At 37.5% G+C, this 27,624-nt stretch overlaps 1 protein-coding gene across 1 annotated transcript in view; it reads right to left on the reverse strand.

Annotated features, from left to right (window-relative positions):
- SCAMP1 (secretory carrier membrane protein 1) overlaps positions 1-27,624 on the reverse strand; it is a 94,850-nt gene that overhangs the window by 50,847 nt on the left and 16,379 nt on the right. Inside the window, exon 2 of the mRNA XM_045847923.1 lies at positions 16,483-16,560. Coding sequence (XP_045703879.1) covers positions 16,483-16,560 — 78 coding nt within the window. The remainder of the gene's footprint in view (positions 1-16,482; positions 16,561-27,624) is intronic.

Genomic DNA, 27,624 nt, shown 5'->3' on the forward strand with positions numbered 1-27,624 from the left:
AGTCCTAACTGTTCTCCAACTAGAAAAGCATAGTCCTAAAGTCTCACTGTCTTGGTTTAATATGTAGTGACAACAAAACAACGACCAAGTAAAATGCCTGACAAAGTCAGTTGGAACATACTTTAGAAAAAGCACAGAAGAAATTCACCCAGTTGAAACCTTACTACAAATTCTCCACTCTTTTGAGTAATAAATGAAGAATTAAGTCACAATAAATTAGTAGGTGAGGGTGAAGGCTGGGCCAGAACTAGTAATTTGACAGATAGGAGGTCACAGCTGCTCATGATATGACAGCGATGAGAAACACTGGAGAAGCACCAATCTCCACAGGTGAGCACTGATATTAATGAGGCCGCTGTTATCCTGAGAACTTCTTCAAATTTGTAGACATCAGCTAGATCCCTGTTCAGCTCTGGGATGCAGAATTTTCTTCAGCTACAACATACTTGATTAGCCACCTCAAGCCAAGTACAGCTGTTGCCATAATTATTAAAGAGCTATTCTGATGATACCCCCTAGATGCATTCCAACTGCTCACTTCTGCACATATGAGTAAAAGGGAAACGAATAAAACAATCCACCCAAGATTTCCATTTCTGGCAACACAGAAGACCACAGATTGTAGTGAACCCCCCATACACAATACCTAAAAATGTCTAATCAAATTTTATTTAAATAATATTTTAAGTATAACTATGCTGACAGAAAATCCTGGGATGGCAGAAAGTAAAACACACACACACACACACCACCACCACCACCACCACCACCACAAAAACCCCTGCAAACCCAAACAAAAAAGAGCCTTCACGCCATTCACAAAACCACGGGTTTAATAAGCTGGAGAAAAGCTTGGGAAAAGCATGCAAGCTAAAATCCATCTGAGATCCCTCCATAAAGCCAGGTCTCCCTACAAAGCAACACTCTTAGTGGATAAGAAAAATAGCAACTTCACAGAAAAAACAGTAGGAATATCTGTTTGTCTTGCCCTTGATTCTGGATAAAGAGGGAAAAAAAGAAAGCTTCCCTGAGAATACATAATCAATCATAAACCTACCGAACCTGCAGACTTTTCACATCTACCCACACAGACAAAACAAAAATTCTGTCTCAGGAATCCTGGGTGGACAGTGACCTCGGGCACCTGGCAAACGTAGAGGAACACACTTCAAATGGGGCTTCAAAAAATCTTCGCAGATAAAAAGCTCCAAGAAACTTTGAGTCATGATATAAACACAGAAGGAAACAAGCCACCATGAGCACAGGCCCACAGGCTTACAAACTACAAAATAAGATACATGATATTGGAATTATCAGATATAAAATATAAAATAGATATGATTAATAAAGAAATGAAAGCAGGTAATAAATGTATGATTCATCAACAAAAGACTATCAGAAATGACCAAACATCACCTTTAAAAGGTACAAATGGAACTTCTAAATATGAAAACTATAATAATTGAAATCATAAATTTAATGTTAAATAGCAGACTAGACAGAGATGATGAGATAATTAGACAAATGGAAGTGGGTCTAAAGAAACTGCACAGAATGTGGCAGAAAGAGGGGGAAAAGGAAAACATGAGAAGTAAGAGAGATGACACCTGAGTGGGAAAGCCTAAGAGCGGAAGACTTTCACAGAAAGAGGACAGACAGAATGAGGGAGAGTCAATATTCAAACAGAATGTCAGGACACTAATTTTCAGATTGAAAACTCTAAAGCCCAAATCAAATGAAAAATATATTAATAGCTCATAGATACCTCATAGTAAAAAAGCAAATCCTGAGAACAAGAGATCTTAAAAACAGCAAGAGAAAAAAGACACAAACCTATGTAAAGCAATGTCAATAAGACTGACAGCTAACTTCTCAAGAGCAACAATAGAAGCCCACATAAATGTGTCGAACTGATGAGACAAAGTGTCAATGTAGATTTCTCAATCCCATAAGATTACATTTGAGAACCAAGGTGATAAATAATGATACTGAAAGAGTTACTACCAACAGACCCCCACAAAAAAACTTCTACTTAGAAATAGGAAAAATGTTGGGAGTAAAAGGGAGAAAACTGTATTTGAACAATGATTAAAATAAAATTAAAAATATATATAATATATATATATACACATATGAATAAAGTAGTATTCCAAACAAGAAAAAAAAAAGAAATAGGAAAAATGATACCAGAAGAAAAATCTGAGATGCAAGAAGGAATATCTCTCTGCCTCACTGGACACTTCTGAGTCTATCATCTTCATTTTACACTCATCAAAACTCCAGATATGGAAGGAAAGTCAACCTACCTATAGAAAAAAGAGGACATTCTAGTACAACTGAGTGTACAAGAGTAAGACAAGGTCTTTCCCTAACAACTCTGAAACTACATCTGCTCTGGCAGACCCTGGGGAAAACCTTAAGTATTGAGAAAAGCAGAAGGTGCCGAGATAGAGACAGAGAGGAAAAAAAACAGACAAGACAGGAGAATAGGACAGCAACCTTGAGGTAGAATAAAAAACAAAGTCTGGTAGAGCAAAGCTGTAAATCCTTCTCCCTTAGTAGATGAAATTTCACTAGTTAGGAATAGACTTCATTTTAAAATATCTCTGTGAAAGTTAAGGGCTATACTTTCTTTTATTTATTTTGTATTGAAGTCTAATTGACATATAACATTAGGTTCGTTTCAGGTGTACCATACAATGTTTTGGTATTTGTATATATTGCAACATGATTACTATAATAAGTCTAGTTAACATCTGTTCCCATCTAGTTACAAATTTTATTTTCTGTGATGAGAACTTTTAAGACCTACTCTCTTAAGAACTTTCAAATATACAATAAACTATTATTAACTATAGTCACCATCCCACATATTATATCCTCATGACATATAACTTGACCCCTTCACCCATTTTGCCCATCGCCCACCCCACCTCTGGGAACCACTGATCTGTTCTCTATAGCTATAACCTCAATTGTCTGTTAGTTTGTTTTTTCAAGATTCCACATGCAAGTGAGAATAAAAGGTATGCCCTCCAGGTCCATCCATGTTGTCACAAATGGCAAGATTTACTTCTTTTTTGTGGCTGAATAATATTCCATTGTGTGTGTATATATGCATATATATGTGTGCATAAATACACAGACACAAAATCTTCTTTATCTAGTTACCTAGATAAAGAAAATGGACTGATGGACACTTAGGTTGTTTCCAATTGTTTTATATTATAACACAAACTACCTTACTATGTTTGCCTGCTTGTGTGGCTTTGGAGAATTCAACTAGGACCAATAAATAAAAGTTATAGGAAGATACCTATTTTAGCTCAGTAGAATTAAGAACATTATAACAATCATGGTAATACAACAATGGGTGAACTATTCTATAATATAGTGAACTTTTTACACTAGAAATTCCAAAGGTATTCCATTATTAAATAATGACTGAACATTCAAGACCCCTTTAAGGTATGGAGTGCTCACAGCTGTCTTCCTCATGTGTAAATAAATATGTTCTCCTTCTTGGTTTTCTTCCATATTTTAAACACCTATTGAAGAAAATTTCTCCTTGCTTTTTTCCTGCACTTTCTCTTCTACTTGTGAATCTATTAATAGCGTACCTAAGTACACTGAGAGTCTACAGCAATGTTTCTTAACGTGTTCATGGATCTCCTGAATCAGAAACCACTGGTACTTATTGAAAATGCAGACTCGGACCCGATGGTGGACATACTGATTCAAAAGCTCAAGAGTTGAGAAGAAGGGACCTGCATTTTTAACATGCTGGCATGTTTAGTAAACTCCCCAGGGTGATTTTTAGATACCTTGAAATTTGAGAGCTCTCCTCTAAGGCAACAGAGTTTACAGCTTCTGTAAACCACTGTCCTATCCTTTCACCTAGTAGGGAAGCTGCCAAAAGAAACCTAAAACTTTCTGCAACTTTCAATCTCTGATTGAGCAGAGAAGAACTGACTATGTTGTGCTTAATACAGATTCCATTGTTATAAAGGGTGGTGAAAATGATACATACTAATGTTAGAATTGAGATAAATAGAAATAATTTTATCAGAATAGATAACCATTTTCAAATAAGGCTTTTAAAGATGAGAATAATTGGGGTGGAGATGCATAATAGGAGGAGTGAAGGGATATACAAAGATGGGAGTTTCCAACTACAGAAGGGCTCATAAAGGAACGGAAGCATGACCGTGCACACTCATTCATAAATTCACCGAACATTTATTGATCAACTACAATGTACCACAAACAGCTACAGACACTTGGAAGACACTGATGAACAAAACAAATAAACATTCCTAACTTCACTGAGCTTACATTCTAGTAATAGAAGATAAATAATACATGTAATAAACAAATATACTGTAGAAATTATCTTAAGAAAATAAATTTAATGGAACAACAATAACAAAAAAAGAACAGGGTAAAGGGGTTGTAAAGGTGGCATGGGGACAATTTTATAAAGGCAATTAGGAAGTGAAGAAGTCAATCTTGCAGGTATTTGGGGGGAAGATCACCTCAGGCAGAGGAAAGAGTCAGTGCAAAGTCAGAAAATGCCTGACATATATGAGGAAGACCAGTGTGAGGGACAGGAATACATGAGGGTGAAAAGTACAAGAAGATAAATAATGGAGAGACTTTAAGGACCAAACTATAGGTTATTTTAAGGATTCTTGGTTTTATATGAAGAACAAAAGCTAGTGAAGAGTTCTAAGCAGGAGACTGAACTGATTGATTTTATCTTATATTTGTTTAGTTTATATTTTATTTTATATTTTATTTTGTTTTGTTTTGTTTGTGTTATCACTCTGGCTACCAAGTTGAAAATAAATTGAAATGAGCCAAAGGTAAATGAAGAGAGAATAGTTAGGAAACCAGGCAAGGGATGATCACAGTTTAAGCCAAGTCCTGTCCATGGAGATAAGGGGTCAGGTCTGGGCGTATTTTTAAGGGAGAACCAATAGGATTTCCTGATAAAATGATGTGAGATATAAGGAAGTGGAAATAATAAAACACCACTTGGGTTTTGGTCTATGCAACCTGTAGGACAGAAGTAAGGAAGGCTGAAACTGAACTGGTTTACGAGCAGAGGATTCAGTTCAGTTTTGACAAGATGAATTTGCAATTTCTAAGACATCCAGATAGACATGTCTAGTAGGCAGCTGAATATATGAGTCTGGTGTTCAGAGCGGTGGTCTGTGACAGAGATGTAAAGTTAGGAGTCATCAGCACATAGATGGTATTTAAAGCTGTGAGACAGAATGAAATCACCATTTGAGTGAGCATAGATAGAGAAGAGCAGCAAAACTCACTCCTGATACCCTCCAGTACTGGGGGTAAAAGGGAAGGAATAGGAAAGATACCAGCAAAGGAGACTGAAAAGGAAAACCTCAAGTGTTCTGAAAGCCAAATGAAGAAAGTGTTCCAGGAATGAGATACTGATTGAGTGTCAGTGCTGGTAATAGATTAAGACTGAAAATTTACCATCAGATTAGGCAATGGGGAAGTCATTGGCTAATTTGACAACTGCATTTTTTGGTAGACTGTTGGGAGCAAAACCCTTATTTAATTAAGTATCTTTTATAAGAAAGGGCTGAGAAAAAAAAAAGCAGACAACTCTTCAGAGGAGTTCTGCAGCAATGGGGAAAAGAGAAAGTTTTTCTGGTAAAGGGATGGCAGAAATTGATAGAAAAGAAAACTGAATCAAGATAGTCTTGTTACAGAGTTACAGTAATCAAGACAGTATGGTACTGGCACAAGGAGAGACATATATATCAATGCAATAAAATTGAGAGTCCAAAAATAAACCCATACATTTATCAGCAATTGATTTTCACCAAGATAATCCAATAGGGGGGGGGGGAGTTTTTTCAGAAAATGGTGCTAGAACAAGTAGAATATCCACATGCAAAAGAATGAATTTTGACACCTATATCATACCACACATAAAAATTAGCTCAAAATAGTTCATAAACCTAAATGTAAGCACTAAAACTATACAACTCTTAGAAGAAAACACAGCAGCAAGTTTTTATGGCCTTGAGTTGGGCAATGGTTTTTAGACATAACACCAAAAGTCCTCCAGCAGTCGCCTTGCCACACTTCCTCTCCGACCGAGCTGCCTGTCTCCACCCCTCCTACCAGTGTGAGTGAATTGTTTCTTTTTTAATTCCTTGGTTGTTGGACTTCCACACAGTTTGATTTTCTAACAGTTCTGGTTATTTTTTGTTTTTCAATGTGTTGTTGTCCTTCTGGTTGTGGAAGGAAGCAAAGTGTATCTACCTATGCCTCCATCTTGGCCAGAAGTCTCTACTCCTAGACATAGATCTATGAGAAATACAAACATATGTCCACACATAAAATAATGCACAAGTGTTCACTGCAGCCAAAAATTGGGAACTACCAAAATGCCCATCAACAAATGAATGGATAAATAAAATGTGGTATAAAATTCATTAAAAAGAGCCCTGGCTGGATTGAGTGCCAGCCTGTGAACCAGTTTGATTTCTAGTCAGGGCATGTGCCTGGGTTGCAGGCCAGGTCCCCAGTGTGAGGTGCACACAAGAGGCAACCACACATTGATGTTTCTCTCCCTCTCTTTCTCCCTCCCTTCTTCACTCTCTAAAAATAAATAAATAAAATCTTTTAAAAAATCATTAAAGAGAAATGAAGTACTCACTGATACATATGACAATATAATAGAATGCTTAAAACGTTATGCTGAGTGAAAAAAAGCAGACACAAAAGACCACATATTGTAGGATTCCATTTATATGAAATGTTCAGAACAGGCAAATCTATAGACAGAAAGTAAATTAGTAGTTGCCTAGAGCTGAAGAGGAGGTGGGAATGTGAAGTGAGTGCTAAAGGATGCAGAGTTTCTTTTGGGAGTGGGAGGAACAAAAATATTCTAAAATTAGAATTTGGTAATGCTTGCACAACTCTATGACTACACTAAAAACACTGATTTGTACACTTTAAATGAGAGTATGGTATATTAATCATATCTCAAAAAAGCTGTTAAAATACATGAACAGATTTTTGTGATTTTTTTCTAAGATGGAAGAAAACACATGTTTTTATGACAGGAATAATCCAGTAGAAAGTGAAAAAACTAATGATGTAAGGGGCAATTTAGCAAAGTTCTTAAGGTGACAAGGTACAGAATCTAGAGCACAAATATAGGGACTGGCTTTAGACAGAAGCACAGATGGTTCACCTATAAATAACAGTCAAGAAAGCAGAGTATATGGGTATAAATACTAGTAGGTAGATGTGGCACTGGAAGTCTATGGATATTCTCTACTGAATGCTTTAATTTTTTCAGTAAAGTAAGCAGGATCATCAGCTAAGAATAAGGATGGGGAAGAGATTTTAAAGATGAGGAGAGAGGACCCGGCTGGTATGGCTCAGGTGGTGGGAGCATTGACCCATAACCAAAAGGGAGTGGGTTCGATTCCTGGTTAGGACATGTGACTAGGTTATGGGTTTGATGCCCAGTCCAGGTGTATACGGGAGGCAACCAATAGATGCTTCTTTCTCATATCAATATTTTTCTCTCCTGTCCTCTCTCTCCAAAAAGCAATGAAAACATGTTCTCAGGTGAGGGTTAAAGTTTTTTTAAATAATAAAGGAGAAGAAAGGAAGACGAGAGTGGACAATTAAATTACTAGAATATTCAGCACAGTTCAGAGCTGGTCATGACCTGAAAGTGAGACCCTTCAGCATGGTTTCTCCAACCATATTTAGCTGCTATGGCATGAGAATAGAAAGAGTTGTATTTAACCAGCGCTTGGGTTTTAGCCAAGGGGTTATGTCAAAGTAAGAGGGAGATGGAAAGGCAAGGAAGTTGAAGGTGTATGCAAAGGAGTGATTACAATAACTGAATGAGAGAAGACAAGAGGTGAATAAAAGGCAGTGACATAGTAGGATCAACAAACTAGAGGTCCTGGTGAAGTTTAAAGATGTGTTGAAATTGAGGAACTAGAGTAATGACTAAAGAGATACATTAACTGAAAATTATGGAAGAGTAAGTGACCACAATGAGTCTAGGATATGACCAGAGGAGTGAGTGACTTAAAATAACATGGAAGGCAAAAATCAATGGAATAAATGAGCTCAAGGCACTGAGAGGCAGAACGTTGGGAAGACTACTACCATGTATTCAAAATAAGAATAATGTCAAAAGGAGTAATGGTGAATCAAGAACTAAAACTAAGAAATTTTTAGAAAGAGAAATAGAGGGTAATAAAATTCAGGGATCAATAGATAGATGATAGCCACAAAGAGTGGTGGTACCCAAATATAATCTGATGACATTCAAAGGTGGGGATTTTTAGACAAGAAAAAGGAAGAATGTCCAGAAGCAGCAATGGGAAATAAGATATCTACCCTACTGGTTCCCACCAAGATGGAGGTGTAGATAGAAACCCTTCGCTTCCACGCACAGCCAAAAGGAGGATAACAACCAATCTAAAACCAATAAACAACCAGAAGTGCCAGAAAATCAAACTGCATGAAACTCTGACAACCAAGAAAAAAATCAGAACAACCAAACCAGTAAGGCAACAGACCACACAGGCCAATTCAGAAAAACTGTGGTGAGGCAGCGGACTGCACAGGCGGGGCTGACTGAAGGGGAAACTGAGACTCAGAGTTGATACGTGGTTGCTACGGAGGGAGAAACTCCCACCCTCACAGAGAGTCCGCTGGAAAGTGTGCTAGAGACCAGAAGCCAGCTGCATTGTTCCCTTTCTGGCCCCTCCCCCACAGGCAGTGCTGCGGTGCAGCAAAGAGGGTTGCCCTGCCTGAGTAAATACCTAAGGCCTCGCCCCCTTTCAACTTATCAGCTGTGCCAAGACAAAGAAATGTGGCCCAAATGAAAGAACAGAGCATAACCTCAGAAAGAGAACTAAACAATGAGGACATAGCCAACCTAGCTGATCGAGAATTTAAAAGCCCTGGTAATCAAAATGCTCACAAATCTGATTGAGTTTGGCAGAAAAATGAAAAAACAAATGAAAGATACACAAAGTGAAATAAAGCAAAATATTCAGGGAACCAACAGTGACAGGAAGGAAACCAGGACTCAAAGCAATAATTTGGAATAAAAGGAAAAAATAAACATCCAATGGGAACAGGATGAAGAAACAAGAACTCAAAACAGTGAGGAGAGTCTTACAAACCTCTGGAACAACCTGAAATGCTCCAATATCCGAATTACAGTGGTGCTAGAAGGACAACAACAGCAGCAAGAAATTGAAAACTTATTTGAACAGTAATAAGGAAAACTTCCCCAATCTGGCAAAGGGAATAGACTTCCAGGAAGTCCAGGAGGCCCAGAGAGTCCCAAAGAAATTGGACTCAAAGAGGAACACACCAAGGCATATCATCATTAAGTTACCCAAGATTAAATATAAAGAGAGAATCCTAAAAGCAGCAAGGGGAAAGGAGAGAGTTACCTACAAAGGAGTGCCCATTAAGCTATCAGCTGATTTCTCAAAAGAAACCTTGCAGACAAAAAGGGGATGGAAAGAAGTATTTGAAGTTATGAAAAGCAAGGACCTACATCCAAAGATTACTCTATCCAGCAAAGCTTTCATTTAGAATGGAAGGGCAGATAAAGTGCTTTCTAGATAAGATCAAGTTAAAGGAGTTCATCATCACCAAAGGCTTATTATAAGAAATGTTAAAGGGATTTATCTAAGAAAAAGAAGATAAAAAATATTAACAGTAAAATGAACAACAAACTCACAACTATCAACAAATGAACCTAAAAGAAAAGAAAAACAACGAAAACAAAAACTAAGCAAACTAGAACAGGAAGAGAATCAGAGAAATGGACATCAAACGGAGGGATTTCAGAGGAGGGGGGAAGGGAGGGATGAGGGGAAAGGTACAGGGAAGAAGAAGCATAATTAGTAAGCATAAAATAGACAGGGAGAGATAAAAAAAAATGGTATAGGAAACAGAGGACTCCAAAAACTTGTATGTATAACCCATGGACAAGAACTAAGGAGGCGGGGGGGGATACTGGAGGGTTGGTGGGGCAGGGTAGAAGGGGGAGATAAAGTGAGAAAAAATTGAGAAAACTGTAATACTGTAATTAAAAAAAGGTAACTACCCTACCTTTATGTCCAGTTGTCTGAGAACTATGAGAGAAAAAGCAGCTAAGTCTTTTTTTGGTTGGGTGTGGGGAAGGGAGGAGGTAATCCTCACCCAAGGATATGTTCATTGATTTTAGAGAGAGAGAAATTGATTGGTTGCCTCCTCTATGTGTCCCCAATTAGGGATCGAACTGCAACCTAAGTATGTGCCCGGACAGAAAATCAAAACAGCAACATTTTGATGTTTGTGGCTCCAACAAACTGGGCCACCTGGCCAGGGAAAAAGCAGCCACTTTTTGAGAAGGTTGCAAGGGAAGAGTGTCCTCATAAAAAGGCCAGTTTCCATAGAGCAAAACATAATACATTCATAAACAAGGTTAAGAATATATGGAATTTAGATGAAAATTGACTGTGACTCCCAGAGAGCATGATGGAAAGATTCAGAAATTAAGGAAATAAAAAGAGTACAGAATAAGGAATGTACACAGCACCATGAGGATTAAAATCAGGGGATCCAAAGTACCCCGAGGTGTAGGGCTTCTCATAGAGACTGACATAAACAGAAATAAAGGGCATGATGAGATAAGTCCTAGTAAACTTAGACCAGACCAAGAGAGAGAAACATTGTTTTGTTGCTCCACTTATTCATGCATTCATTGGTTGACCCCTGTATATACCCTGACCAGGGATCAAACCCACAACCTCGGCATATTGAGACAATGCTCTAACCAACTGAGCTACCTGGTCAGGGCCCACTTGGCCTCTTTTAAGTGGATGTAAAGAGTAATGGAGTAACATACTCTTATTTCAATGTAGTGTACAGCCCCTAGGGTGAGTCTCAGTGATTCTCCCCACCTGGTGTCACATCCTTATAGAATACCCTCCCCTTGAGTGCATGCAGCCCATGACTTGTTTCCAACCAACAAAATGCGGTGTGACAGAATGTCATTCTCTTGATTATACTACATTATATAAGACTTCATCTAGAGTGAGAGACACTCTGCAGACTTGGTGAACTAAGTGACCATGTTGAAGAAGACCATGTGGTAAGGAACTGTGGATGGTATCCATGAACTGACGGCAGTCTCCAGCTGACAGCCCACAAAAAGCCAAGGCCCTCAGTCACACAGTCTTAAGGACATTAACTCTGTCAACAACCTGAATGAGCTTGGAAGAAGATTCTTCCCCAATTAAGCCTCAAAATGAGACTATAGCCCAGATGATACCTTGATCCCAGCCTTGTGAAACCCTGAATAAATATCCCAGTTAAGCTGTGCCCAGACTCCTGTTCCACAGAAATTGTGAAATAAGAAATGTGTTTGTAGTAACTTGTTATCTGGCAATAGAAAATATATCTAGTATGAGAGCTTCATCCTGACCCATTCAAAGAGGTGAGGATAGCCTAGGGAAGCTGTTATGTCCACACACAGCCTCTTTGACTCTATGCAATGACTGATAAAAGGTGTAGGGGTGGTGGCCCCAATGAGGGTGGGTGTTAGCAGATGACTTCAACTGCAACAAATGGCCCAGTAGAGGATAACACTAAACAGACAATCTAGGGGATAAGTACAATACAGGAGGACTCTATACTTTCGGCTCAAGTTTTCTGTAAGCCTAAAGCCACTTCTACTAAGAAAAGTTAAAGGCAATCTGAGGCCAAGTCATGTGGGGCCCCACACTGCCACACTACTAAACAGGTAACACATAATCAATGCACACATTTCTAAGGAGAACGGACCTAACACTACACCTCTGCTTTAAGAAAATAATTCTAGTCACAGTGCAAAAACGAGGTAAGTAGATAGGCCACTGTGTTATTCCACAGAGTACCTGAATTAGGACAATTTAGTAGGAATAAAAAGAACAGACAGGTAATATCTCCTGGAAGTATAAGTAACAGGATGTGGCGGCTGATTAGGTAGGAAAAAAGAAGCTGTTGGAGCCAGAGGACTCAGGTATTTCTAGCCAGTGACATAAGAGGATGGAAGGCAACAATTACCATTAACTGAGATTAGAGACAAAGAAGATTGGTTTCAGAAAGGACAGATAACAAGTTCCAAGAAAGACAAGACAGTAAGAAGCAAAAGGGAAAGGAAAAGATAAAAAAGAAATGCACAACAAGAAGAAATAAAGACAGCCAATACAGTACAGAAAATGTTTTTAACAGTGTTAGAGATAGGTAAACTACCAAACGCACTATATTCAGTCAGTCCCTGGAGTTAAAATTTGTATCCATTTTTAAAAGAAAAACTGATATTAGAAATTATTTCCCTCAACATTTTCCATCCTGCTTCCATTTTTACCCACTAAAAAAAAAAAGATGTCCAAAGAGATTAATTGTTTGCCTAAAGTTACCAACTAATTAGTGGCACGGCCTAGATTAGAATCCAGGTCTTATCTCAGTCTACTTTACATCCTAAATTATCTTAGAGGCAGCTCTTACTTATGGAGGTAAATCAATTAATTACCCCAATATTCCCTTATGGTCAGAAATGACCACATGGGCATATGAGTCTTGACATTTTCTTCTCCTCATTCTTCTTTCTGCCAGAAAGTACAGATCTCACTGTATAGATGACAGAAATCATATACGGCAACAACTAGCCAAGCAGAAAAGGCCCATCCCTGAAGGTAGCCTATCCCTGAAGAAAATCAATGTGACAGTAAACCAAGGCCCTCAGAAACGTCACTATAGATTTATATCAGCAGTGCCACGTTTCCCGACACACGGAGGTGTCCCTATTCCTATACTTTAAAACCCACCAGAAGATATCCTGTCCCAAACCATGAATGCCACCACCAGTGGCCGAAATTAGTGAAAATCAAACTGCAGTAGACATTTCAACTGTTATCTAATTTAAAAGGGAAACATTCTCCATAAGTACATACCAATTCTAAAAAACGAACTAATTCTTCTAGTAATTTATATATTAAATTTTAGAGGGTAGGCCAAGAAATCTATCCACCAGGCCCAAAATAATTTCAGTGGGAAATGCACTTTAGTTCAAACAAAAAACAATATCTTATAACTCAAGACTACCATCATTTTTATAGCATATCTCAATTCAGACTAGCCACATTTCAAATGTTCAATAGCCTTTCATTATACTGCCAACAGACTGACTTAGTTTATACTGTGATAACTCCTTTCTCTGAATTTATAATATAGACTGAATTAATGCATAAATTATTTCCCTGGCTGGTGTGGCTCAGTGGTTTGAGTGCCAACCTACAAACCAAAGGGGTGATGGTTCAGTTCCCAGTCAGGGCACCTGCCTGGGTTGCAGGCCACATCCCCAGTAGGGGGCATGCAAGAGGCAACCACACATCAATGTTTCTCTCCCTCTCTTTTTCCCTCCTTTCCCCTGCCTCTAAAAATAAATAAATCTTTTAAAATTTCTTTAAAAGAATATACAAATTATTAAAATTATTCAGATACTTTAATTGGTGCCTTCCTTAAATAATTTAAAGTGCCATTCAAACAGAAAATTAAATATAAAAGGAAATCTAATTTAAAAAAAAGAAGAAAAAACCAAGGCAGAAACTTTCTATATCTCAGCAATGTTATACATTCATTCTGCTAAAGGATCTTCCTAGTTAACTTCAAGCAGCTCATCCCACCTTTATGCAACAATCCAGAGCTTCATTTTGAATATGAATACCACCAATAAACTAAAATAATATTTGGACCAAGTTCTAACATAATACTTACATCAACTACCCATGTACATCTAATCTGTTTTGGAAAATAGCCATAGTCATTCAAAAAAAAAGACAAATTTCTCAAACCATGCTTATCAGAAACAAAAGAATTTTTAATTTTTTTTTTTACTTTGACTGTGCTTTTCACAGTGTAACATGTTTAGTGGAAGCCGAGCACAGGAGCGCTCGCGTAACTGCCTGCCCGGTTCTGACACTGTGTCAGTGTCTCACTGCCACCTGGCCCAGCTGTCTACTGAGACCCCTCCCTGACTGTGAGGTCTCAACACTTAGGGCCATAATTTACGTTTTTGTATTTTATTTTTCCTGGATGTGTATCATTTATGTGATTTTTAAATCTCAATTAGGTAGAAATTTTTCATGTGCAAGGACAATATCTTCTATTTCTTAGGCATTAGTAATAGGGAAATGGAGAAGGCAAAGTTTTACAGAAAACAGAGGAGTTAGTAAACCAGTTCTGCCACTTACAAACTGGATGACCTTTAAAAATATCCATTTTGAATGTCGTAAGAATTCAATAATACAGATAAAGCACATGACACAAAGTAGACAACTTAATAAAGAATACTGCTATATCTGATAAAAATCATCTAAAACTGCTCCTGTCAACGTTAAATGTATTTCTTGCTAGTAAAATCTTCCCAAAAAATTATATGAAAACCTATTTTTATTCTTTATCAGCAAACTTTAAAATGTCTTGATCCTATCTTCACCAATCCCAGATGAGGTTGCCATATTTACTTGTCAAAGCTGGTCCACTTATTGGCCATTTCACATGGTTCAATCTGAAATTTACTTATTCAATTAAGTTTAGTGAGCCCTGCCTCGGTCGCAGTTGCTACACATAATCAAAAGGTATTAAATGGTATCAGTCTTATTCTAATGTTTTCACTGTGTACAAAGTTCTTCCAAAAAATAAAAGTTAATATAATAAAATTGAAAAAATTTCCAACTGAAACCCTACATAATCTCTTTGAATTATTTTCTAGACTATAAAAAACATACATGAGAAAAAGGTGATTGAGTAAGAATCATATTGATATGTACACCCAAGCACACAACTGAAAAATTCCCATACTGTTAAGGGGATGATTGACACTTCAACAGCCAGCAACTGTTACAATTAGGGACCTTGTGACTATGATATTTAAGTAAAGACTCAAACACAAAAGACAAAATTATTTACCAGAGAATGTTTTGGGAAGAAGTCTCAACAGTACCTACTTCACTAGTTCTCAAAGCTGGTTCACAATAAAAGAGCTAAGACAAAAACAAACAAAAACCTGTCCTAACTAGAAGAGATTAGGACCCTAATAGACAGTGTAATAAAGCTCCCCTGGTGTTTCTAATATACTTTCAAGGTAGAGAACCTCCATTCTACAAGGATTTTTTCCCTATACTCCTATATTTTATAAATCAAGACTAAATTCTGAAGAGAATATGTTTCTAGGCCAGATAAAGTTCCAGAGGTTCTAGTCTAGCAGAGCTAGTATTATTCAGAATAACATAATTCAAATGGCAATCACACAAATATTCATGGTATAGTTCCATATACAGGTCTCTCTCATTGTAAAAAAACATTACTCCACATTACCATGAAGACAACCTGTATACGAAAAAAAAAAAAACCCTTCCTCTCCTATTTAAACTATTGCAGTAAGATTTATATATTAGGATTATTAGCAATTTAATTTATAGAACATATAGGAAAATGTGCAGTAGTATTTCACTAAAATCAAAGTATGTTTTTGCTATCCTCACCTGAGGATTTTTTTTTATTTGGTTTTCAGAGAGAAAGAGGGTAACATCAATCTGAAAGAGAAACATCAAGCAGCTGCCTCCTACCCACACCCCAACTGGAAATCGAACCTGCAACACAGGCATGTACCCCAACTAAGGATTCAAACCCACAACATTTCAGTGTACAGGGCAATGCTCCAACCAAACCACCTGGCCAGGGCAAAAGTAATTTTCAATTACTACTAGTATTCTTTCCTCTTCAAAAAATAAAAATTGCCCTGGCCAGGTAGCTCAGCTAGTTGGAGCATCATCCCAAATACCAAGAGTTGGTGGGTTTGATTCCCTGACAGGGCACATACCTAGATTGCAGGTTTGACCCTCCCCAACCCGTCAGGGCATGTACAAGAGGCGACTGATGGATGTTTCTCTCTCATATCAGTTCTCTCTCACATTGATGTTTTTCTCTCCCTCTCTCCCTTCCTCTCTCTCTAAAATCAATACACATGTCCCTGGGTGAGGTTTGAAACAAATAATAAGCCCTGATGGGTGTGGCTCAGTTGGTGGGGCATCATCTAGGTCACCAGTTGGATTCCCAGTCAGGGCCAAAGCCTGGGTTGTGGGTTCCATCTCCAGGCAGAGGATATATGAGAGGCAACTGATCAGTGTTTCTCTCTCACACTGATGTTTTTCTCCTTCCTTTCCCCTCTCTAAGAATAAATAAAATCTTTTAAAAATAATAATAAAAATAAATAAAAATTAACTTGCTAAATTCTAAATAAAATACTAAAAGCTTGTTTTACATAAATTTAACCATTCGACTAAAAAAAACATACTAATAAAACTGTTATTTAATTTTACTTTTAACATTTAAAAGTAGTTCAATTAAGAATAGTCTTACTGTTCTAGAATCCGAGAATGGATTGTATTCATCAAGTCCTGGAGGAACATTTCTTGTCACCTGTGTAACTGATGGGTCCTGGAATAAAATTTTAAGGAGAAAAAAAGATTACTCATCCTTTTAAGACACAATTTTGATATTTACAAAGCATTTATTTTATCTGTACTTTTGGTCACCTGGCAAAGGAAATAAAAGAAAAAAAGATGATTATCAGATTTACCCAGTCCCATTCCAACGAAGTTGAAATTTAAACCCACAGCCCTGGCATCCTCAAAGAAAACCAAATGAAAACTGGGTTAGATGCAAATCAGCTGCTAGCTATTATGTAAAGACTGAAAGTAGACTGCCTCTTAACAGCTGTGGAATTCATTGCACAAGAGCATCTTGGCAAATTTTGGGAAAACCCACCATCCTTTCCTTTGGGCTCCACAAAGAGTTCATGTTCCCCCTATTTTTGTATTTTCAATCAGTATTCCCTACTACAGATTCCAAGTATGACATTACAAACCAATGTCATGTACAGGGAACATTGAACATTCAACATTAAGTACCTCTCACTTGTTTTATTCTACTTCAATATTTTCACTGACTGTAACTGTTTTCTCCCACACGATCCTGGACTATCTTCCCCTTCCCAGGTATAATGCATTACCACTCAATCCCAGGTTTTCAAATCTTTTAATATTAGGCCTTCAAGTAAATAACTAAGTCACAAAATCCTAAATACTCTATTTCACTCGATTGTGAATGTAAAACACAAACATAATGAACATCAACAAAATCAACACCATAATTAATGTGAAAAGCATTCACAAACTGTAATGTAGCCTCATTGGCCTCCTAGTCTCAAACTCTGGCATGCATCAGAATCCAATAAAACACAGGCTGCTGCACTCCATCCCTAGAGCTTCTGATTCAATAGGTCTGGGTTAACACCTAAATATCCATAGTTCTAACAAGTTCTCAGGTGATGTGTGGTTGCTAGTCTGGGGACCATTGCTCTCAACTATACATACCTTCTCTTATCCATCTTCCTCAACAGTCAAAGTTACCTTTCAAAAATGAATGGCTAAAATGGTCATTCCCCTCCTTTAGCCCCTCTCCTCTCCCTCATCTATTTCAAAAATTGTAGAGGCTCTCCACTAACTATAAAATGCAAATTCCTCAAAATGAGTCACAAGGCTCTGATCTACGTGTAACCCAGCACCTGCCTTCCTTTCCAGCCTCATTAACTTTCTCATAACCACTCTCATGTAGCCAGATCTTCCTGCCTTAACCAAATGAAACCAGTCACTGAATAAGGAACCTCAAGCTTGGCAAAAAGCAAAAAGTAAGATAAATTAAGAGTACAGCACAGACAAAAAAAATAAAGGTTTTAGGCTTGCTCTAAAATAATGGAAGGAGGGCATAAAGTCACTTTACTTCACTGGGTTCCCCTCCCATGTTTACTAGAAATGAGGAGCAGGAAGATTGTCAAGAGGGAATGTGTGTCTCAGGAGAAAAATATAAAAAACAAATAAATGTTTTAGTAAAAAAATGTTTTGATGCTCATATGAGGATATGTTTTTATTGATTTTAGACAAAGAGAAAAAGAGAAACACTTGACTGGTTGCCTCCTGTAGGTGGCCCAACTGGGGATCAAACCTGCAAACTAAGTATGTGTCCTGACCACAAAGCAAACCTGCAACCTTTCAATGTGTGGGACAACGCTCCAACCAACTGGGCCACCTGGCCAGTGCAATCAAATTCTTAGAGCTGGTATTGCTGCAATTAATTTAGAACTGGGTTTACAGTCAGCAAGTGGAGACTTAGTAAGTCTGGATGGTTCAGATGCAGTCTCAATGCCCAACCCTCCACAACCCACAAGACCAGATGACCTGTGAGTCCGCAGACACCATGTCTGGCATTGTTTCCTCCAGCAGAAATACTCTTCCAAGCAGAGTCAGCTTAGCAATCTCCTCCTCTTTCTTAAAAACTCAATCCAAAAACAACCTAATATGCTAACCAATGATTTCTTAGTATCTTCCTGCTCCCCAAGTCACTCCATCCCAGGCTCAGTACTCCCACAGAGCTTGGTATTTCTCTCCATTAACATTTATTTCACTGAACAATAATGATCTTCATGCAAGTCTTTTTTCACAAATTAGATTGTGATTTATTTGAATATAAGAAATAGGTACATAGGTCCTTTTAATTTAATCATGCATAACTGGTAATACTGGTTTTTGACTGATTAAAGTTGACTGGGAGATCTAAAGATTAAGTCTTCAAAATACAAGGTCCAGCAGAAGTAAGGCCTGCTTGAGTGTTGTTGGTAGGGTAATAATAGGGGTGCAATAATTTGTTGTTTTAATTTGAACATTTCACCTAAAATATCATATGGTGTGCTTGAATGTGATATGTATTATGTACAGAATTACACACTTGTGATTTTGTAATAAAAAAGGGGCATTATTTGCACTAGACCCTGTAGTAGCAGCTTTAATAACCAAGAAATACCTCCTTAAGAAATAAATATATATCAAAAAAGAAAGAAGATATGGTGATAGTTCAAAAATGTAAGTGAAAAGATGTTTAAGATCACTCATAAGAGAACTAACTACCAGTCAAAAAAACTACACTGATGTAATCATTTTTCTACTATCAAATTAGCAAAAATCCATTGACACACTTTGTGACAAAGCTGTAAGGAAAAAAGGATTCTTATAGATTACTAATAGGAACTGTTACGATCTGTATGAAGGGAAAGGTGGCAATAGCTAGCAAAACCGCACCTGCAGTTATAACTTACCCATAATTTCACTTCTAGAAATTTATTCCAAATATATACTGGCAATAAATGGAAGCAAACTAAATGTCTAGTAAGATGGCTGAATAAACCATGGTATATTTACCTGATAATACAATGCAGCTGAGTATCACGCAGTTGTAAAATAGTATAAGGAGATAACATATACTACCATGGGGTATGTGAAAAAGGTGCAGAAAATAACAGTGTAAATAGGATGTTACCTTTTATCCAAAAAGGAAGATAAAAATAAACTTGTTTGTGTTTATTTTTAAAAAGTAAAATTGAACCAAAAACTAATAAAAATGATTTCCTACTGGGTGCAAAAGAGAATATTGAGGACACAGCATAGGCTTGGAAGCTAGACTCCTCTGAGTGTAACTTTAACTTTGAGTGTAACCCAACCACCGGATTCCAGAGGCCCCATCCTCCTTACTCCTAGTGGCTCTGACTTTCCCAGGTCAGAACAAAATCCAGGACAGACTGAATCTCCTGGCTCTGGGGCAGGGACCACAACCACTACATTCCCTGAAGCCTGAATGACTCCTCTCCCTCACGGAAGATCCACTAGGCCCATCACCCTGACTCCACCAGAAGCTCTTTCAGTGACTGAGCCTAACAGGCAGTGGACAGGCTAGGCAGGCAGAGGGGGATCTCATCAGGGTGTGGTGGATATTTGCTGACCTGCCCTGGCACCCGGCTGGTGCTAGTAAAAGCCAAATTTGGTGTGCAGCATTATTTTTCCCACGTGCAGCCAAGCCCAGTGAAGCCACAAACTGGATTGCTTGTGGCTCCAAACATGTGGCTGAGAACCAGGCACAGACACTGTCTGACATTGCCACACAATGGTGTCCCTCCCAAGAGGCCCAGAACCAACACACTCAGTGACCAGCTTTAGACAACATCAGAGCAGGATTCAAAAGCTTCACAAACAACATATCCAAAGGGAGATCTTGGCCAGCCCAAACCCCAGCTGAGGTGAATTCCACTTCCTGTGGTCAGCACCTCCACAGTAGCTCCCATGCTATCGTGATCAGGATTTAGCCTCAGTTAGCTAGCCTGAGCACGAATGGGCCAACAGAAACCAAGACTCAATTACAACAGGGGGGCCGACATAACCCGCACAGACATTACTGGAGCATCCAGTACAAGTGATCAAGGAGACTGCACCACTGGGTCCCACAGGACACCTACTACATAAGGCCACCCCATGAAGACTGGGAGTCATGGCAGATATAACTAATACATAGAAACAAACACAAAGAGACTGATGAAATGAGGAGACAAAGAAACAACTAGTGATACGGAAGGAGTAATCAAAAAATTCCCAACAAACAAAAGTCCTGGGCTGCATGTACTCACAGGTAAATTTTACCTAACATTCAAGGAAGAACTATTACCTATCCTTCTTAAACTACACCAAAAAATTCAAGAGGAAGAAAGACTCCCAACTCAATTTATGAGACGAGCATTACCCTAATTCCAAAACCAGAGAAATACACTATAAAGAAAGAAAATTATAGGCCAATATCCCTGATGAACATAGATACTAATATCCTTAATAAAATATTAGCAAACTGGATACAGCAATGCATTAAAAATATTGCATACCGTGATCAAGAGGGATTTATTCTGGAAATGCAAGGTGGGTATAATATCTGCAAATCAACAAATGTGACACATCATATAAACAAAATGAAGAATAAAAACCACATGATCATATTAATAAATGCAAATGCAGAAAAAGCATTTGGTAAAAAACAGCACTCATTTATGATTAAAACTCTCAGCAAAGTGCAAATAAAGGGAACATTCCTCAACATAATAATGGCTGTAAATGACAAACCCACAGTCAACCTCATCTCAATGGACAAAAAAATACAAGTGTTTCTCTTAAGATTGGGGACAAGACAGGGATGTCCATTTACCTACAGCAATCAGACAAGGAGTAATAAATGGCATTCAAATTGGAAACAAAGAAGTAAAACAGTCATTATTTGCAGATGGCATGGTAGTGTATATAAGGAACCCTAAAGATTCCACCCAAACACTACTAGAACTGAAAAATGAATTTAGTCAAGTAGCAGGACATAAAATAAAAACCCAAAAGTCAGTTGCACTTATATATACCAATAATGAACTATCAAAAAGGGAAACTAAAAAAATAACCCAATTTATAGTTGATTTAAAACAAACAAACAACCTAGGAATAAATTTAACCAGGAATATGAAAGACCTGTACTCAAAAAATTATAAGACACCAAAGAAGATATAAATAAGTAGAAGCATATACCATGTTCATGGATATGAAGAATTAATATCATCAGAATGCCCATACTACCCAAAGCAATCTATAGATTCAACACAATTCCTAACAAGGTACCAATAGTATATTTCACAGAACTAGAACAAATGTTCCAAAAATGTATATGGAACTACAAAGGGCCCCAAATAACAACAGCAATCTTGAGAAAGAAGACCAAAGTTGGAGGTATCACACTACCTGATATCAAACTACACTACAAGGCCACAGTAATCAAAACAGCATTGTACTGGCATAAAAACAGACACACATTTCAATGTAATAAAAGAGAGCCCAGAAATAAACCCACACCTTTATGGTCAATTAATATTTGACAAAGGAGGCAAAAACTTTTAGAGGGTAAAGAGAGTGTATTCAGTAAATTGTGTTGGGAAAATTGAACAGATAATATGCAAAAAGATGAAACTAAATCACTTTCTTATACCATACACAAGAATAAACTTAAACTGGATTAAAGACTTAAATGTTAGACTCAAAACAATAAAAATCCTAGAAGAAAACATAGGCAATAAAATCTCAGATATTTCTCAGAGCAATATATTTTCTGATATATGATCTTAGGCAAGGGAAACAAAAGAAAAAATAAATGGGACTATATCAAACTAAAAAATTTTTGTACACTACAGGAAACCATCAACTAAGTGAATAAAAACAACCCAATGAATTCACCAATGATACATCTGATAAGCAGTTAATATCCAAAATTTACAAAGAACTTATAAAACTCAACACCAAAAAACAAACAAACCAATTTCAAAAATGGGTAAAGAACCTAAAGAGACACTTCCCCAAAGAGGACATCCAGAGGGCCAACAGACATATGAAAAGATGCTCAACAACACTAATCGTGAAAGAAAGGCAAAATAAAACCATAAGGAGTTATTACCTCACATGCTGAAAAGGATGTGGAGAAAGGGGAACCCTTCTGCTTCTAGATGGGAAGGTAGATTGGCATGGGCATGATATGAAGCTTCCTCAAAAAATTTAAAATGGAACTCCCTTTTGATTCAGTGATTTCATTTCTGAGAATATATTTGAATAAACCAGAAACACTAATCTGAAAGAATATATGCACCTTTGTGTTCATTGCAGCATTATTTACAATAGCCAAGATTTGGAAGCAGCCCAAGTGTCCATCAGCAGATGAGTGGTTAAAAAAGCTGTGGAAAATTTACACAGTGGAATGCTGCTCAGCTATAAAAAAGGAAGAAAATCTTACCTTTTGCAACAGCATGGATGGGCATGGAAGTATTATGCTAAGTGAAATCAGTCAGTCATAGAAAGACACAAGTACATATGATTTCACTTATATTGGAATGTAATGAACAAAAGAAACTAACAAAGTTGAGACGGATTCAATACAGAAGTCAGACTGACAATTGTCAGAAGAGAGGGGTTGGGGGAGGGGTGAGAAGACTGAAGGGAATAATCAGAAAAAAAAAAAAGACAGACTCAGGGACAGAGGTAATAGTATGGTGATTGCCAGGGGAAAGGGGAATTGGGGTGGGGATAGAAGAAGGTAAAGGGGGGGATAAATGGTGATGGAAAGGACTTGACTTGGGATGGTGAACACAATACAATATACAGATGATGTATTGTAGAACTGTATACCTGAAACCTGTATAATTTTATTAACCAATATCACCCCCCAAAATTCAATAAATAAGTAAAGAAAGAAAGAAAAATAAAAGTAAAAATAAACAAAAAACTAATTAAAATTATCACCTATAGGGGCAGGAAGAAAACAGTGAGGACACAGCATAGCTTTGGAAGCTACACTTGTTTGAGTGTAACTTGTTTTGTAGTTTTTTACTTTGGAACCATGAAAATGTTTTCCATAATTATAGAAGAAAATTAATTCAAAAAGAAAAAAGGGAGGAGACAAAATGTGAGGTCAGAAAGATGAATCCAGCCTCAAGAGTACATTGGGTCCAATGACTCCTTACTCTCATTTTACTAATACGCATATCCAATTATCAAGTGTCCTAAAATTCAGATGAAATTATTTCTTTTTTTAATCCTACAGAAGGGAGAACTCAGTTCTAAATTAACCCCAAATGAACTCATTCATCTAACTTTCTACTTTTGACTACTATAACTAGAATACACTTTCCTTCTAGAGTCTAGAAAAGTTTAATTCAGGCTGAAAGTTAAAAAAATCATTGCCTCAAATGAAGTAAATTCACTTCTAGTTGGTCAGAATTTCTCTTAATGTAGTATTAGGTGACAAAGCAGTAGAGTATGTACAATACACAACAAAAATGATTTAGGAATTAAAACGTAAATAACCTGCCCTGGCCAGGTTGCTCAGTTATTAGAGAGTTGCCCCGATACATGCATGCCAAGGTTGCAAGTTTGATCCCCAGTCAGGACACATACAAGAATCAACCAATGAATGCATAAATAAGGCAAGGAACAAATCACTGTCTGTCTGTCTATCTATCTCGCTCTTTCTCTCTCTCCCTCCCCCCACCTCTATCACTCCCTCCCTCTCCAAAAAAGAGAAAATTGAATAAAACATAATTAACCTTTCAAATGGATTTTAATTAAGTATAAATAATGTTGAATAAGCTATAGCCTCTAAACTGAGAGAAAACAACAAAGCTGAGTATTTAAGTAACAATGATCTTCTAATGCCAATTAAGTAACCAGCACTTATTTACATTATTTCCAATCTTTGATATAACTCTCCCTGGTGGACGGTATTGTCTCATTTTTTTTTTTTTTTTTAGAAAGAACCTATGACCTTAAAAAGGTCCATAAAGTTCCTCAAGGTCAATTGGTTTATGTCTGAGACAAAATATGAAGTCATGACTTTCTAATGCCTATATATGTTCTTTCCATCAGATATACTAAAAGTAGAATTTACTGCAATCACAACTTTATCAAGAAAAGACAGTGGTTGAGCTGATCGTTTATTAGTGATTCCAAAACTCTGACAGGAAAACTTGTGCTTCCTCTTCCACACAATCAAAACGAAACTGTTTCAACTGATAACCTGGATGATTCCAAGGCAGTGGTTGGTTCTCAAACTTAGTAGGCACTGCGATCACCTGTTAAAACCCAACTGGTGAGTCCCACTCTCAACATACTTGAATGTCTGAGATTGAGCCTGAGACTTTGCACTCCTAACAAGGAAAGCATTCTGAGGTAGTCTTAGTGCACTGACTTAGTGGAATACACGAGACTTCTGTATTTTATTAACATTCAAGAAGCAAGTAAAGATATCCTTTAGAGTTTAAATATCCTATTTGGATCTGACTATATATAAACATTAAAGTTCTATCTTAATATTTTAATGGGATTAATTCATTTAATCCAAGGCTATTCTGCAGACCCTCTAATAAAACGGGAAATGTGATAGATGATCTCCCTAGTCAGTTGCAGCTCTGAAATGTTATGCTATAGATTGTTAGTCTTTATTGTTTGGAAAGCTTGACTGCCTTTATTCAAATCCCAGTTCCACTGTTGAAAAACTGTAAACTGAACAAGGCACTTCATATTTCTATGTGACTCAGTTTCTCCATCAGTAAAATGTATCATATTGCTCATGCACTACTACATGTAAAATGCTTAATACAGTCCCTGCACATGGAAAATAGTGATTCGTGCGACTGTTTACATCATTACCACAATACCAAGCTAAGGATGAAACAAAAAAGCTCCCCATTTATGATTAACTGAAGTATCAAGACAGTATAGCACATCTCATATAATGAATAGGCTATAAAACACCCACAGTCACTTTCTCAGGAAAGCAAGCAGGAGCAGTTGTTTGCCCAACCTTTGTGTCACGTGACCCTATTACCTTAACCAAATGGTAAAGAATGAGGAACTGGCATCTGTGTCAAAGGCAGCCAATTTTAGATGGACATAAGAGAGTCTGGCACACCCCAACAGAAGAAGTGACTCTATATTGGATAATGACTAATCAATCCAATTAAATCCCATTTTTCGAAGTGCTTGAATACGAGACCAAGATTAGTAGCAGCAGCAGAACCTGACACTAATCACGGCAGAAAGACAAATAGATGCTAAGTCAAAAGAAAGTGATCAAAAGAAAGAGCAGTAGGTATAGCATCTGAAAGGAATGGCAATTACTGGAGTTGCCAACGAGTTACCAAAGCAAAAACAGGGCCCGCAGAGTTACTGCTACTCCAGTTAGGAATGACTGGTGTTACAGGAGTTTTCACCTTGTCCTGCAGATCCTCAGAAGGGCCTGGGGGTGGAAAAAAAGGAGGAGGAAGTGTGAGCAGGGAAGAAGTGAGAAAAGAGGGTGATAGAGACCAACCCTCTAACCTTCACTGAATCAGTACAGCTGGAGTTACCAAATTTTTCTGACTGTAAGATGCACCTAGCTTTTAGAAGAGGAAAACGGGAAAAAATTTGAAGCAAAAAATGTGGTAAAATATATAATAACAAATAACATAGGCTGCCCCCGCACCCGCACCCCACAAGCCAGGCAAGTTATATTCCAACTGTAAGACACACCCTTTCCTCCCAAATTTGGGGGTGCATCTTATAGTCTGAAAAGTACAGTAATTTCACAAGAAAATGGCTTCCACTACTTGCTGGAAGGGTGTGGAAGGGCAGGAAGGTGTGGACTGAGGAGAGTTTGTTAGCTCCCAAAGGCAGGTTCAGTGGAACTGCAGAGACTGACTGTTGGGCTTCCTTCCTTCCCACAAGATAAACCTCCATCCCCCAACCAGGTAACCTGAACACACACACCTTCATGCCTTAAAACCAGAACAGGTGAAACCAATATTCCTTATCATTTTGTATTCTATTAAAACTCTATGTAAAGATCTTTCTGCCATTAACTATATTTGAATAAAATCTGCTGCAAGAGAAAGATTTTAGTAAGTATGAACAACTACTGCTCCTTAGTATGCATACTGATCTCCAACACACTTACTGATCCCAAAGTGCTGTCCAGTCACTGTTTAACTCATTTCACCTCCTTTCTCTTCCCCTTCAAAAGATGAGGGAGGACAATATAAATACAGCTCTAGTCTTTAACTTATCCCTTCGTTTCTTAGTTCAAAAGTTTAAGCCAACTTGGCAAAACCTAGCTGAGGGGCAGTGTGGGGGACTCTCTCCATAACTAAATTTCACTTCTTTCCATATTTTCCCAGGAATGATTATCCTTTTCTCTAAGTTCAACTGCTTTCTCTCAGCAGCATGCCTCACACCCACATTTCAAGTCTCAGTTATCTTTAAAATGCACACAAGCAAAGAAAAACAAAAACATTCCTTCAACCATATATCCTCAAGCTACCATGAGCCCCAGCCCTCAGTTTGCTTTCCATCTACTTCACCACCTGCCGCAGATCAAGCTGCTAGTATTTCTCGCATGTAAATTCCAATAGCCTTCTTATTTCTGACCGACTCCCCCATCTATTAAAAACCAGAATGAGTTTCTAAAAATATCAACCTGCTCATGTCACACCTACAGATTTGATTAATGTGAGAATAAATGTATATTAAGCTTGGTTTATGCTCTCAATAATCAAAGAGCATATTTTAGGTCTTTTAAAATTTATAAAAACTTGGGACTGGACAATGAATAACTGGTGAAATCATTTATGGGACAGGAACTGCAAAAATGGGTAAATTCTCACCATCTACATAATTAACTGCTAAAGAAGACAACAAATATTAAGCCAACTACTAGCATTCTATTATCAGGTTAACAGTGCAAAAGCCATCTACTGTTGCGATATTTCCATTGGACTCTGCTGATCAAGGCATTACAATTTTTCCAAGATGACTTTTATTATAATTTCGCTTTCATCCACTTGGGCACTCAGTTGTTATCAAAAAATAAAATAACAAACTCAGACAAAGCTACATTTCCTCTGAGTTTTTCAAAATTACAGAAGATGGCAAGAGACCTGTACAGAAGCTTCCCACTGTTTTTATATAACACAGGAGCAGATGTGAGGTGATATCTCACTGTGGTTTTAATTTGCATCTCTCTGATGATTAGTGACATTGAGCATGTTTTGTATGTCTATGGGCCCTCTGTATG

This window comes from Phyllostomus hastatus, unplaced genomic scaffold (assembly GCF_019186645.2).
Source record: "Phyllostomus hastatus isolate PE091 unplaced genomic scaffold, TTU_PhHast_1.1 phas_contig_58, whole genome shotgun sequence".
Taxonomy (NCBI): domain Eukaryota; kingdom Metazoa; phylum Chordata; class Mammalia; order Chiroptera; family Phyllostomidae; genus Phyllostomus; species Phyllostomus hastatus.